General features: G+C 44.0%; 1 protein-coding gene and 1 long non-coding RNA gene across 2 annotated transcripts; both read left to right on the plus strand.

The window, feature by feature from the left end:
- Positions 1–1,202: 1,202 nt before the first annotated feature.
- Positions 1,203–7,717, plus strand: LOC124629130 (uncharacterized). Its single transcript, XR_006984014.2, has 2 exons — positions 1,203–1,288; positions 6,389–7,717. It is a non-coding gene; the product is annotated as an uncharacterized LOC124629130 (long non-coding RNA).
- A 4,691-nt stretch (positions 7,718–12,408) lies between these two features.
- trarg1b (trafficking regulator of GLUT4 (SLC2A4) 1b) lies at positions 12,409–15,241 on the plus strand. The gene is made up of 3 exons (XM_017493064.3): positions 12,409–13,080; positions 14,706–14,829; positions 14,932–15,241. Exons 1-3 carry the CDS (start codon positions 12,679–12,681, stop codon positions 14,937–14,939), a joined length of 534 nt encoding a protein of 177 aa, XP_017348553.1. The 5' UTR covers positions 12,409–12,678; the 3' UTR covers positions 14,940–15,241.
- The last annotated feature ends 208 nt before the right edge of the window (positions 15,242–15,449 follow it).

Here is a 15,449-nt window from a genome sequence, read left to right on the forward strand (position 1 = left end):
TCTGATCTTAAACCACGCAAGCAATCTACGCTGGGATGTAGAGCTGTGTCTACGTGTGAGAGTGTCTACAGACCTACAAATAAAATTAGTTTCTTTACAATCACTTTAAAGGTGCATTAAGGAAGATGTGTAACAGAAAAAGGCCTCTAACTGTTAAATGGGTGGGGTTGAATAAGATTTGAATGATATTTTTTTTTACGTCCAGTTTCTACCCATGTATGTACACCAAAACGTATAGGGTGCGTACGAAATGTACTGCATTGCCGTTGAAACAGTACGTACTAATCAGTATGTATGTGTATTATGACTACAATCCCGGGCATTCTACATCCACCATGTTAGCATTGTCATGTGACCTTCGATGTCATCATAAACACAAATCTTAAACGAGTTAACGATTTATTCGGGTATTGTTAAACAAGTCCGGTTTAACCAAGATTTAACACATAAGAGCCGATGCTATCTTCCGCGTTTTTTTCCCCTTCTTCTTTTTCTGAGCTTGTCCGCGCCAGTCCCGTTGCATTGTGGGATTGTTTGACTCGCATAGTGTCCATCGGTTGCATACCGCAAAATCTCGCCGGAAGCAATACGCCATCCGGGGATTTCTCACCTACTGTTTCTCGCATACTTAGAATTCGGATATACTACCCCTCTGGCGTAGCGCTTTTCGCCTACTATATAGTACATAAGTATATGCAGCCATAGTGGTTCAACTAGTCATGAAATTCTAACCTCGAATACTATTTAGGACGGATAGTAGGCGAATTGTGACTCAGAAGTTGTGAAGGGGTTTTGGGGGCGTGTCTATAAAAATGACTGACAAGAGGTTAATCTAAATATAAACAAACATTCCGGACCGGAAGCCATGTCCCCCCCCAGCTACGTAAATGTCGTAAACTATTTTTTTAAAAATCATTTTTTTTAACATAATGTAAATATTATTTGTATTAATAAGAAACGAAAACGATTGACGATTACACCTTTAATTATTACACGGTTTCTCGAGGCCTTGAAGCCTCACCCTAAAGAACTTTCGCGTTCGGAAACTTTCACACGCGTCCCATTGGGCAGAATATGAACCGTCGTTGGAAAAACGACGATTCCAATTGGTTAGCAGAGATTGAGCCCGCCCCTTCACTTGCGCGCTATTGGCTGGAGTCGAAGCTACGGAAGTCGCTCGTCATCCGTAACCTTTGACGTTGAGGCAGCAGAAGCCAGCTGTTACAAATCGCGTCACTTCTCGCCAGCTGATCGGAGACGCCGGCGGAGTGAGACACGCCGAGAAAAGGTGAGCTATTAGTAGAAAATAAATAAATAATAACATATAAACTTTTACATTCTTCCATAAGCTCATCTCATCCTCCGCGGTGTGTTCAGTTTGCGAAATGAATCTTGCTTGGTGCGTGTAGGAAAGGCGATAGGAAATGAATCGACTCGGAATCGAGTCACTCGAGGTGGGGCGTTGGTTAAGATTAAAAAGAAAAATCAACGCGTCAGGATTAGTTTTGATCATCATCATAAAGCCTTGATTCGTTGTAGCTCGGGTGATTAATCGGGTAAACGTTATATAATGCAGGTTCTGGCACACTGTCCAAACTTAGAAAAGAAGAAGAAGAAGAAGAAAAAAAGGCTGATCAGTAGACTAGGCGGTGCAGAAAAAAAAACTGTCCTAACTCTGTTCACCCTTCCTAAATCAGTCTAGGTAATACAACACGGAGGTCAAACTACATATTGAGCAACTGGTAACCATGTGTAAATGTGGCACAAATGGAGTCATGACCTAGCAGAACCTAGATGATGATGAAACTTCGACTTAGTTGGCATGAATAACCCTGACAGTATTTGTGTGACATTATTGCTGCTCGGTTGCCAGCGTGTCTGTGTGCTTAGCAGTATTTTCCTGATTTGGATTAGAGGCATGGACAGAGTGTGTGTCCTTATGTAATTCTCTCCATCTAGCAGTTAGCTAAGAGGAGGAGGAGGAGGAGGAGGAATGCCATTTTGTCAGTGGCTCGCTTTCAGTTCTGTGCTAAAGCTGCAGCACACGCTGTGGAAAATGTCGTCTACTGTCGAGCAGGTCGAGTAAACTCAATCCTCGAAAGGCGTGTTAAACTTACACCACCTTCTATGAAGCCTGACAGATGTAGGAAACACCTGGGTTTCTTTATTTATTCATTTGTTTATTTATTAAACGAGTGGGGTACTCACTTCTGAAACTTCATTTCAGAACCCCGTCGGCTGTCCTTGAACGACTCGTCGTTCTCATCGTCGTGTCGTCGCTCCGAGAGTACGTCCAAAATGTGTCGTGTTTCATGCGGCGTAATCGCTTGGCCTGCTCCTCAAATTTGAAACCGAGTACACACCCAGATTTTGTGGCGTAAATGAAGAGGAGAACTTTTTCTTTCTTTCTTTCTTTTTTTTTTTTTTTTTTTTTTTTTGTTTTTTTTTTTTTTTTTTTTTGTTCGAGACCACGCCCTGCTCCGTTGTTCTTTCAGCGGCATCTCCGTTGCAAGATCGTTCCGTACAAGTCGCGCTCGCACGTTCGTGAGGGCTTTTCATGTTGAACAGAGTATTATAGAGAAGCCCCAAGCGCACGTGGTTAGGCCGAGGGTCTCGGGTGTGAAATCGATTGAAAAACGGGCGAGGCGATAAACGTTACCCGATCGTGCACGTAGATAGATCGGTGGTAATACGTTGACGGTTCTTCATCCTACTTTACCAGTAGCTCTACTGATTCTGGTCACCAGACGCAGCAGTCAGGTATTAGTCAGTCGCCCCGCCCTGGAAAGTATGTTAGGAAGACGTGGCGCAGGGTTTAATAACCCTAGGGCTTGGGCGAGAAGGTTGTAATTGAAAAACCGGTCCGGAATTGAACGTACTCGTTAAATTTTAATCAGGTGAACGCTCAGATTAAAGGCGAATCTTCTGAGCGCTCGGTCCGTGACGTCGTCGTTTTGTGTACGTATTTAACCCCCTCCACTGATTATCGTTTAACAGCACAGGATGACGCGACAGGATGTTGTCTTTACAGCTAAACGACTCGACTGCAATCCTGCCTGGATGTTTTGCACATCCTTCCTCGAAGAGTCCGTGGCAGGTCAGAGCTCTGTCGTGTCGTCGTTCTGAATCAGCCCCTGACACGCCGGTACCGCGTCCTTCCTCGAACTGCGGAGCTCGATCGGTCGAGACGTCTCGGCCGACCTCGATTCCTGCTCCCTTGCGCCGCCTTTCACTTCGGCAAAAGCGCCACGAGGCCACAGTTCAGGGTGTGGCCGGCCGACGACTCGCCTTCTAATGAGATACTGCGCCGTATCTGTACATCTTTTTTTATTTATTTATTTTTTTATGTCGTTATACGTGCTCAGGATATGAGATCGGATTCCAGCTAAAAGAAGAGCGGTTTAGGGTTTAGCTGGGTGACCTAAAAGTTTCCTATTTTTCAGTCCACGCATTGCAGGGTTGCAGCCACAACCGTTATGTCAATCGATCGACCGATGACCGGAGCAGCGCGGACGGAATTAATGCAGACGCTCTCGATTTATCGATCTCTTATTACCGCCGTCCAGCTGATGCGTCACAGTTGTTCATGATTAAGATTTCACCGTGTTTACTATAGTTACGGATGAGTAATGCAGAGAGTGGATTTGATTTATTTGTTGTTCGTCAGCCTGGAACATTTTATGACTCAAAGCCAGATCAGGACGCAGCTGGTCTGTTAGGAGGTCATGCGTCGTTCTTTATAACGCTGAGTGGTGTTTTTTTTTTTTTTTTGTAAAAGCACAAAGGCTCGGTGGCGTGTATGGCTGGCGTGCTGACGCAGAGAGCTTTATCTCGTCCTGTGCCGTTCCTGTGTCTGCCTGCTTATTGATGTCTGTGCCTGAGCAGGGGGAGGGGTGAGGACACGCACAAAAAAAAAAAAAAAAAAAAAAAAAGTGAAGCAAAATAACCGCAGGTTACTACCAAAGGGAAGAAATAAGGTTGGGAAGGGGAACGAGAATGATCCAGCACAGGTTGTGGAAGTGCTATGATTCAGCAGATCTGATTCGTCTTCAGCGACGGACTGATTTAATGTGCTTTCGCGAGCATGACGCATCATAACCTCGATACAGTCTTGTTGTTGTACGGTTAAGATCTGCTGCTTCTTGTAGTCATTTGTGGACCGGATTAGTGATGACGCCGGAACGAGGAAGGCGGCCCACGAGGATTTGAGTAAGATATCTGCGATTTAAATGCGATATACACAATATACAGTGCCGTCTGGGCCCTGGAATTTCTACCGACGTCCTTGGACGAGAATTAACTCGAAGAAACATTTTTCCTCTGAACTCTCTAGAGTTTTGGAGAAAATAAGTGAAAACCCGTCCCCGGACGGAGCGCGTGAGCCGAACAGGCAGAGGAGCGCGTGAGGAATTTCTGACATGTGCAGGAGGAATCTCCAGAATTCCTGGCATTCTCGACGCTCTGTTCGCGGAAGGAAAGGGGAGACTCTTTACGGGACATCGAGAGCGCTGTTTGCCTTTAGTGGGGTTTTTTTTTTTAACATTTCTTTTTTTCTCAGCGTATTAAATCCAGCTGTTCGGTGCTTTGAAACCATCTTGGATGCCTGTACGCCGATGAGCGCAGTTAGAATGAAAGTGCTTAATGGGAGCGAGAAGCCATCTCGAGTGTCTGGAAACAGCGGTCGGCTTTCTCCTTCAGTGGTGTTTACGAACACGTTTTCCCACACTGGTTATACTTCAGGTCATACGTAAATGGTGTATTAGGGCTGCACGCGAAATCGCGTTCTTAAAGCGACCTCGAGTCGTCGGATGCAAGTCGATTCAAGGGCGGAGTCCATTCTGGAGCGTTTGCCTTCAGGTAAACATCAAAACCATAGTGATGACGTTCACTTCATTTGCTCTCAGCAAGGACCGTACGTGTGGAGAGTCTACAGGGGGAAAAAATGAGGGTCAAAACAACGTTTAAAATCTGCGTATGAAGTTTAAAAATGACCGAAATGCCCGCCTGTGGTGATCTGTGAAATGTTTAATGTCATGTACTGAATATTAAATTCCCAATTGCTGAAGGAATTAGCAAACGGGGCACTTGAGTCATGGCCGCCGGCGCTGTCTCGCTCGAATCTTGCCAGTGACTGATTACTCATAGAGCTTGTTCATCAAGTCCAAGTTTCACCCACAAGTGGCCCACGAGTTGCTATCAGGAGGAGAAACGGAAACGACTGGTTAATCGAGCAGCCGTCAATATTACCGCTTTGCGTTCAACTTTTACGAGGACGCTACCATACCTCTTACGATCGGCACCCTTATGTTATTTTTACATTTAAAGTAGTGCTTATTAGCGCTCAGGATTCCGTCCGTCGCGGTGCCGATAAATCGGCGATTCAAAATGCAGATGAGCCGACATTCCAAAACATCCGCTAGGAAAATGTAGCTAGTTCGTTTTTTCTTCTTCGTCTTCTTCCTCCTTTGGCTGCTCCAGTTCTCCGGTTCATTGAGCGAGCCAGATTGGCCCGTTTGGAGTCATCTTGATTGAAGCTGGTATGCGTCATCTTATTTTGGCTTTCTAAAGCGGAGAACACGGAACACGTGGGTGTCGGGAATCGGACGTTCCCGACACACGCTTTGAATACCGTGCACGACGTCGACACAACTTGCGTTCTACAGGAGCTTTGGATTCGTGTCGGACATCAAAGCATCGCGCGAGTCGAACAATAGCGGACACGCCTTTCCCGCACTCGGGTGTTGGAATGTGAAGAGAAAACACTCGACAACATATTCTCTCAGGAAAATGTCACCAAGTCACAAACGATATGCGGTGATGTCATTGGAGTCGGTGTATGAATCGTGATATATTTACGTATGCTAGAAAGTGGACTATCCATCATGTATGTGTGTGTGTGTGTATTTTTTTTTTTATGTGTATAAATAAATCCATAGATCTAGATGCTGTAATACTTTCCTAATCTTAACAGTATATAAAAAATTCATGTAATCCGTAGTATCGTAACTGGAACCCGGGGTTTCTTGTTAGACATTGGCATTCAAGTCCTCGCTGCTATACCAGTAAGACTACTCTCAGCAAGCTCAGGCGATTCCAAAGATGGTCATGTTGGTCATGAATCTCTGAGTCACGTTAACAGGCATTCGTATTGTGCGTGGAATGCCCCGTGCCCATATGTGGATGATTATAGGCATAGACGTTCCTTGGACAATAGCTGGCTTGTTTAACTTTATGCTCGGGCAGCTGTATGGCGCCGATAAGAAAGTGGTAGATTCCATACGTTGATCCATAGCCTTTTGTAAGCGCCAAAGTATTGTTGCTTATATTTAACCCGGGACTTTCTCTTCTCTCTCTCTCTCTCTCTCTCTCTCTCTCTCTCGTCTCACAGGGAGGAGTATTCAGGACCGGAGAAGATGGATCGGGTCATCGAGTAACTCTTGGCTAACCTACATCAGTTCTTCTCTGGCAAACTTTATGTTCGTATTCACATGCTAAAGCTGCCAGCTGAAGAGCTGTTGTGGTCAGCTTTGTCCTGCTGCTGCCTTCCAGACTTTTCAAGCATGTCAGGCTGGGGAGGCTGGATTCATCTTTCTAAAGTGCATGTGTAAAAAAAAAAAAATTAGTAATGAGTAATACATACCAGCAGAAGCTATTATTAAATTAAACACTCTGTAGGAAAATAGTTTAAAAAACACTGTACACGCGAGATCTTCTCCTGATTTCCATCAGCTGTAGCACTCATTTAAATACAGTGTCTTGTGTAATCATTCAACCCCCCACCCCCGAAATGTTACTTCACACAAAAGGTTTAACATTCGAAGGTAAATCATTTTTCATTCTCACCCAAAGGTTAATAAACAAACAAGTAACCAAACAAACAGAAAACCCAGCACCCCGTGTCAATACCTCTCTGCCTCAGATCTTTTGGGATATGTTTCTGGATCCTGATATTTTTCTCCATTCTTCATTTCAAAAAGCTCTGCCATGTTGGATAGAGACCGTTTTTCAAGTCTTGCCACGTATTCTGAATCGGATTGCAGTCTCCGCTTCGACTGGGCCATTCAGACGTATTGTAAGTATGTCGATCGTTTTAAACCGTTCTACAACGTGACTCTACCGCCACCGTGCTTCACTGTAGGGACGGCGTTCTTGCCGAGTTTCCACCAACTGTAGTGCTTTTGTGCGGCGACTCAGACTAGAGAAGCATTTTACACACGTTTGCCGAGTCTTCGGCTCTCTAAAAGGGATCCCATATGACCCGCTCGCTCTTCCGTAGCCCGGCTTTGTGGCGTGTCCGGGGTGTGGTAGGTCCTGTGAAAACTTTCTCCCCTATGAGAGGTGGATCGCTTGACCCTTGACCTTTTGCTCGCTTCTCTGACGAACGCTCTCCTTATCCGGTCACCGATTTTGGATGGACTGCAGCCTGTGTTGAGTCATGGTCTCTAACAAGCGTAAGCTAACATTGTTATTGCTAAGCCTTAACGGTGACACCATGTGGTTAAATCACATGACGCAGTTTTACAGAGGCCGTGCGGGCAAGATGCAAAGAGCAAAGCAAGTTCAATTACGTAAGGTTTTGCTAACTTAATCAGGGCTGTAAGACTTGTAAACTAAAATATTCTTGCTCATATGTATATTATGAAATTGTATATACGGTATACTCATAAAATAAGTTGTATTGGTAAATTAGTTTTTTATATATATATATATATTTTTTTTTTTAAAAAAGGAAGGTAGTTATGAAAAGTTTGTAGAAATACGAGACCGTATCTTTCAGGTCTTCTGGGATAGTTCTAGCTGCTGTTTATATGGAGGAAACGTGCATTTTTAATACGCTTGTGTAATTATAGAAGCAAAGAAATTACAAAGTGTTCTTTTACATCATTAATTTGACCTTATTGACTCCTGTAAACTTTTTTTTTATTATTTTTTTAATGTAAATAAATACCATTTACCACAGCAACAATGAATTCATGATTCTGATTGGTTAGAAAATGTTGATTTTAAAGAGTGTGTCCGCCCCTACTCCTGCTAATTCACCGAGTCACAGGGTAGTGCTCGAGAGAGGACGGATTGTTGGTAACGTCGAGGTTTTCCATGAAGTGGATCCGGACGGTGAAGACGGATTTGTTGTCTGTACAAACCGTCCCAATAGTTTCACTCAAAAATGGTTTATGACGTCAAAACGTGACGGTATGCAAATTAAATGCTAGTGCGAGTCCTCTGGAGATGCAGACTACAGCTAAAACCAAAGGCTGAATCTCAAATCCGGTATTGTTTTTGGCGTTGGTGTTTATCAATGCGATCTTCCTAATCAGTAGGATAAACGCGCTCGGCACAAAACATCGAACAATTTGGCTGTCAGTAGTGTTGTTTTTTAACAGATAAATAACGTAGCTGTCGTTATAACGGTCATTTTCATAATTTAACCAGCCCGCAGGTTCTAAGGCATCCATGATGCTGTGAGTGTGTGAATGGGAACACTGGTGCTTCGATGCATGGAACACTTAGCGCTAATACAGATGAGTGAAAGCACTTCAGAAACGCTACAGGCTTCGGAAACACTTCGCACAACGTGATCATTCCCGTCCATAAACAAAGTTCATCTTCATTATTTCTAATCAACCCTCCTTTGTTTTTGGCTCTTCCCCTTTTTCACTCCATTTCCTGTAAGTTCCGGTTTTAAACATGCCACACTGCCACCTAGTGTACATACACATACAAGTATTGCCCCTTCACAAACCCTGCAGTCTTGTAGCGCTCTTCTGTACATGCCCGCGAGGTCTGCCAGGTCCGCAAGGCCTTTAAGGCGTCCCGTTTCTCATTTAGGGCTTCTAAAGGACGCTCACGAGTGCTCTCGAAGTGCCCTTACCACACCATTTTGAGAAACCCACACTGAAACGGACTCTTTAACGCTTCTCGATCAAACCAACTCGGTTACTCGATTTACCGTATGTTCATCGTCCTACATGTCTGATTTTGCAACGGTACATCGTTTATGTGTTATGCAGTCGATTATGAACTCCATCGGTCTCTGACTGGAAAACGGAGCTTAATATTTGATTGGTTATCACACCGCAACTATTATCTCTATTTCTCATATAATCAGCACGAGGATCCGAGTGAGGAATGATTGCAATTACTGGACTCTCTGTCATTATCAGCGAAGGGCGAGCACTACACTGAAACCCAGCCAGAATATAATCGAGTCTTGAGGACCGTCCGAAATGCTCGCTTTTACGTTCTCAAGCGCACGATCGCTCGCACATCGTGGATGCATGGACTTGGATGGCTTAGGGTACCATTTGGGGCGATGAATTTGGGTCAGAGCCGAGCCTTGCAACTTTATATTTACGTTATCCAAGTGCGACAACCCAACAGTCCCAACAAGACCCAACAGTGGCGGATTTGTCCGATCATCAGCCCGATGCCGGAGCCATTGAGGTACACCTGCCCCAGCTTCATCCGCATTTGTGGGCGTCAACAGGAAATTGCAACCAACACCGATTTTTTTTTTACATCTATTTATGGTTGTTTATTGGTTGTCCTACAGAAGGAGGGGGGGGGGGACTATGCATACACTAAATGTGTGCTCAAAATACACCTATGCTTGTATTACATCGCTAACAATAAAGCAAGAGGTGTTTGTTAGCTTCTTGCTCTGTTCAACGAATGACATATTTCCCAACCCTGGTCCTGGAGTAATGTAGGACCTCCTGAGAAAAACTTACACCAGTCCTCCATCTGACTTCACTCCAACTCTCCTGAGCCCATGTGATCCAGAGCCTACGTGTAACTCTACTGTCTGCCAAATCTCAGATTTCCACCCCTGGTCCTGGAGAACCCTTTGTCCTGCACATGTAAGTGTTTTCCCTGCTCTAACACGCTCGCTTCAAGTCAGAGAGCGATGTTAATTCGCTGATTCATTACAAACACACGGGAATTCCAGGACCAGGGTTGGGAGCCTGTTCCCGAAATAGTTCACACCCTGATCCTTAGAGCACCCCTGGGAGTGTCGCTGCTCTCACACGCCTGATTCAACTAATCGTTTATTTAAGACACTATTTCAGAGTTGTGGGTGTGTGAGAGCAGGAAAAGGTACAGGGCAAAGGGGTATTCCGGGACCAGCTGTATGTTCAGAGCCACACCTTGTTCACTAGAGCACTGTTTCACCATTTTGTTGTCTGGTATGAAACTGTAATAGGTTAATAACCTGATGATGTATTCAGATATATTGATATATATTTTTTGTCTAAGCTTTCTTGCCATTAATAAAAGAAAATCCCCACGGAATGGAAGAAAGAAAAAAGTGTTTATTATATTATAAAGAAGCGTTGCTTGCCCTTTTGTCAAGGCTGAATGAAAAGTATTTTGGGGATAATTTGGGATAAACACTAGGTATTAGAAATATATTTAAAAAAAAAAAAATTCAATTGTTTCACATTGAGCATGTTGCATTTTTATTATTTTTTTTTTAACAAAATGAGCTTATAGCCTAAACCAGTGGTTTTCAAAGTGTGGGCCGCCAGGGGGCGCCCGAGGGGCCTCAACAATTTGGTGTGAAAAATAAATTCTCACTCTCAGACAACCACACACACACACACACACACACACACACACACACACACACACACACACAATCAATTCCTAATGTAATGTAAAAATGTAAGATGTAATTATTAATATATAAAAAAGGGGAATATATTCAGAAGTCTGTATTTTTAATGTGTTTTAAAGACATCTTGCAAAAAGGGGGGCCTCGGTCAAATGTTAATGCCATTTGGGGGGCCTTGCCCTGGAAAAGTTTGGGAACCCCTGGCATAAACCTCATTTCATTTTTCCCCAATAGGCCTAAATTTCTGTCCAGAATTTGTCACTTCCCGCCTGGTTACAGAAAGATCTGACATTAGATTGGATTGGACATATAGCTGGGTTTTCAAAGGTGGCAGGAAAATCTGTATAGAAAGTATTTTTCTTACAATTCTGTAGGCAAACAATCACACTGCAAAGATGAAGGGAAGCTCTGAAAATGACCCTGGCACCAGCTGAGCGTCTGTGTGGAGTTTCTCAGCATGTTCTCCCCGTGTCCTCCTGGTGCTCCGGTTTCCTCCCACCTAACCAAAGCCTGCCAGTAGGTGGCCGAGATAAGATAAATTGCCCCTAGGTGCTAATGGTGAATGTGTGTGCGCATACGGTGCCCTGTGATGGACTGGCATCCTGTTTAGAACGTTTTCCCACCTCACACCCGTGGTGTTCCTGGGATAGGCTCCAAATCGACAGCGAAGCCGATCAGGATGAAGCGTTTACTGAAATCACAGGAGTTTGTAGTTAAACGCAGTGCTTGGTTTTATTTATACCTTTGGCATCCTATATTCAGAGTAGGCTATCATATGTAAGGAACATTATTATCCATTCTGTCATTTTGTTCCAACTAAGGAATGAGTGTGGAACGCTGAAAACATATATTATATTACAAAAACACCTGAAACATTCACTGTAGTCACTATGTCCTAATGCAGTGATGATGAATTTAGAGAATTTTTCATCATCGCTTTATTCTAATATTGCATGAACAAAGAAAACTGGGTGTCATTGACTACATGTTAAGATGTCGACCTGAGTAACATTGTAGAATTCGTTTCAGTTTCCCAACCCTGGGCCTGGAGTAACCCCTGTCCTGTATATACGAGTGTTTTCCCTGCTCCAACACACTCACATCCAGTCAGGAAGGGCTGTTAATGAGCTGATTAGGTGAATTAATTAGGTGTGCTGGGAGCAGAGAAAACACTCAGATATGCAGGATAAGAGATTTTCCTGCACCGGGGTTGGGAATATGTGTCTTATGTCTAAACAACTTTTAGGGTCAGGTCGTCGGGACAGGTTGACTTGATGCAAAGTGGGTTGGTAAGAAGACGCAGACCTGAAAGGGAACAGGCACATGGTAACATGGAACAGGCACAGCGTAACACCTACAACGATTACATGTAACTTTACTCCGTACATATCACTAACTGGTTAGCACGTTCGCCTCACGCCTCCAGGGTCGGGGGTTCGATTCCCACCGTGGCCCTGTGTGTGTGTGCAGAGTTTGCATGTTCTCCCCGTGCTGCGGGGGTTTCCTCCGGGTACTCCGGTTTCCTCCCCCAGTCCAAAGACATCCATGGTAGGCTGATCGGCGTGTCTAAAGTGTCTGTAGTGTATGAATGGGTGTGTGAGTGTGTGTGTGATTGCGCCCTGTGATGGATTTGCACCCTGTCCAGGGTGTACCCCGCCTCGTGCCCGATGCTCCCTGGGATAGACTCCAGGTTCCCCGTGACCCTGAAAAGGATAAAACGGTATAGAAGATGGATGGATGGATGGATGGATGGATGGATATCGCTAACTGCACTGGAGAGGGAGTGAAGCCATCATGCACATTCCACCAATCAGAACGCGAGCTCTGCATCCAGACCTTTACCATGGAGTTGTCTTGGTCTTAAAGCATCAGTCTTAATGCAGGACGGTCGACTTTTCTGTGCTTCTCTGAATACAAACTGAGCTTTGTTGAAAGTTTAATGAGGGACTCGGATGTGCAAGGAAAGGGTTGCGCTTCAGGGGATTCATTAAACCCACGCATCATATGTTTCATTTAGAGGAGTTGCGTGTTTTTCTGGGTCCGAGCTCTGCATTTTTACAGTAATGGCCATCAATACAGACGCCGAGTTTGAGAGGAGTGCGATGGGCGAGAGCAGCGGCGGCGGCGGCGGAGGAGGAGAAGGAGGAGAAGGAGGCGGCGGCGCGGCGGAATTCAGAGACACGCAGAAACTTCTCGGCGTCGTCGTGGGCGACGGTAAAGACGGACTCGGGAGCTGTTCCGACTCACGCCGGCCGAGCGTCAAGTCTCTGAAGTCTCTCAGATCCCTGAACGTAGAGCAGAACAGCTACAAGTCCACAGGGACCGGAAGTGTTCAGTCCCTGCCGCGCTCTCCCGCACCGGAGCGCACCGAGCCCGAGCCGCGCAGCTACATGTGGCTCGCGCTCTTCTCCTGCTTCTGTCCCGCACTGCCGCTCAACGCCATCGCGCTGTACTTCTCCCACGCGGTGAGTCTCCCATCACCTTAATGACCCTCACAGCCAGGTACCACACCCTAGGTGTGCTTCCTTTACTCGAACCAAACAAACAAACAAACAAACAAACAAACAAACAAATATATAAAACCTGTTGAACGTATATACGAGATGCTATATTTTAGTATTAGTCCAGAAACGTGAATTTTTTTCCCAAATGAGTGTCAATATTTTAAATACAAAATAATTTGCATAGGTTATCATGTATATCCTGTATTGATTTATTTTCTCTTTTTTTTCGTGATCAATTAGGCTATTTATTGAGTTATTTTAAGCATAAACACACAGTTCAACAAATTCTATACATATAAACACACACACACACACACACACACACACACACAAGCACAGGCCTGTAAACTCATACAGGATGCCGGTCAAGTCTAGTATCACAGGAGAAAAGTAAACACAAACAAACAAACAAACCAAAGCTTTTATGTACAGAACTGTCTCAATAGGCCTATAGTCCACCATTTTCGTCTGTACCCGGATTTAGTAACCTAAGCGTCAATAAACGCACAGTTAATGATGTCAGATGTAATGGTGTTACATGCGTCCATAATGTGCTGATGCAAATGTTCAACGTTCTTACTTTTACCTGCGCTTTCAAATGGACTTCGATTTCCCGTGAGGAAGTATTGTTGTTGTTGTTGTTGTTGTTGTTGTTGTTGTTGTTGTTAGTAGTAGTAGTAGTAGTTTTTGCTTGCTCAGATCCATCATAGTCTGTAAAAATATTTAAAAAAAATAATCATCCATCCTACGATTCTGGACTCAGCTACGCATACACACAAACACAGTCTGCATACACAAATGTATACACACTCTTGGGCCATCTACGTGTCCATATGCATAGCCTACATGCATGTGCACGTGTAGACGGACTCTTATAAAGACAACAGTGATAATAATATTGTACAAACCCGTGCGTTGAAACTGTATGGATCATGGATATATTTTGGACGAGCGTCTATCTACAGTACGCCAGGCTTTCATTTCAGATCTACAGTGCATGAACGTAGCGAGGAACTGTAACTTGGAAGCGGGTCGTTTCGAGAAGGCAGGGCGATGAAGCAAATTCCAGAAAACGCTGGATCGTTCCGGATCGACCCTTACGTTTCAAGAAATAAGGTTTACCATTATTCGGCATGGCTTAAAAACGTCGAGCTGAATTTTTTCATTTTGAGCAGTCTAGTGAAGTGTATGCTGTGTGGTTGATGGAGTTGGGATAAAACTGTAAATGATTAAACTAGACGTGTTTTTACGTCACAAGCTGTCGATTTGTTATCACGTATTATGAGTGGGGTTTTTCCTTTTGTATGTAGATAGGCTAAATGAAAAGCATGAGTAAAGATTGCTTTTGGTTTCTCTTAGAAAAAAAAATAAAGAAATTTTGTCCCTGTCGGGATGTCGAAACCCAAGTAGATGCTGGCTAGGACGTCAAGAACCCTTATATCATGCTAGAGGAACTAAAGAGTTTATTTCATGTTTATTTTTTTTAATGCAATACTTTTTACATGCTGTCCAATCTTCTGGAGAATCTGAACATCTCACTCTTATCTACACGCTTATGAGGTTGTGTCTGTGTGTTTGTGGGACAGTCCCGCTCCATGACCCAGGCTAATGATTATGATGGCGCTAGAAGACTGGGCCAGCGTTCGCTGCTCTTCAGTGTCCTGGCCATTGCTGTGGGTCTGAGTATAATCCTTTATCTAGCGATCACAGGTAAATACACAAACGCACCATCATGCAAATCCACACCGATAACGCATACCACCTCCATCTACCACATATCTCTGTTGCCCTTTCTCTTTCTGTGTTCCCTAGAGAGCTGATGTGGTGGACTCTAGAACACCTTTATGTCACGGACGATCGGCCGGGTCTGGTGGCATGTCCTTCTGAGGGCGTGAACAGCGTCCTTGAGATCTGAAAGGTCTAGAATATCTTGCACTACAATTACAAAATACATGTTATGCCTTATCGTATCTCGGGCAAGTATGGATTTCTCGTGCATGCTTTGTCTCCGTCCTCTGAGATAGTAGACAACGTCTGCGTGGGGCGTGTCTTATTTGACGGGCGCGGCCAAATAAACTGTCATGAGCTGAAATCTGCCAATAAAGCTTGAAAAGCAGAGCAAAAAAACATATATATATATATATATATATATATATATATATATATATATATATATATATATATATATATATATATATATAATATGCACAGTAATTCTATGGACTAGAAGCATTTCTATGAATTCTATAGATTTTCGTAACTGTTTAAATTCAAATTTAGGCGTGTTATTTGTATTTTAATCCTCATAAAAGTTACATTTGGAAAAGGAA

This window comes from Ictalurus punctatus, chromosome 18 (genome assembly GCF_001660625.3).
Source record: "Ictalurus punctatus breed USDA103 chromosome 18, Coco_2.0, whole genome shotgun sequence".
NCBI classification, from domain to species: domain Eukaryota; kingdom Metazoa; phylum Chordata; class Actinopteri; order Siluriformes; family Ictaluridae; genus Ictalurus; species Ictalurus punctatus.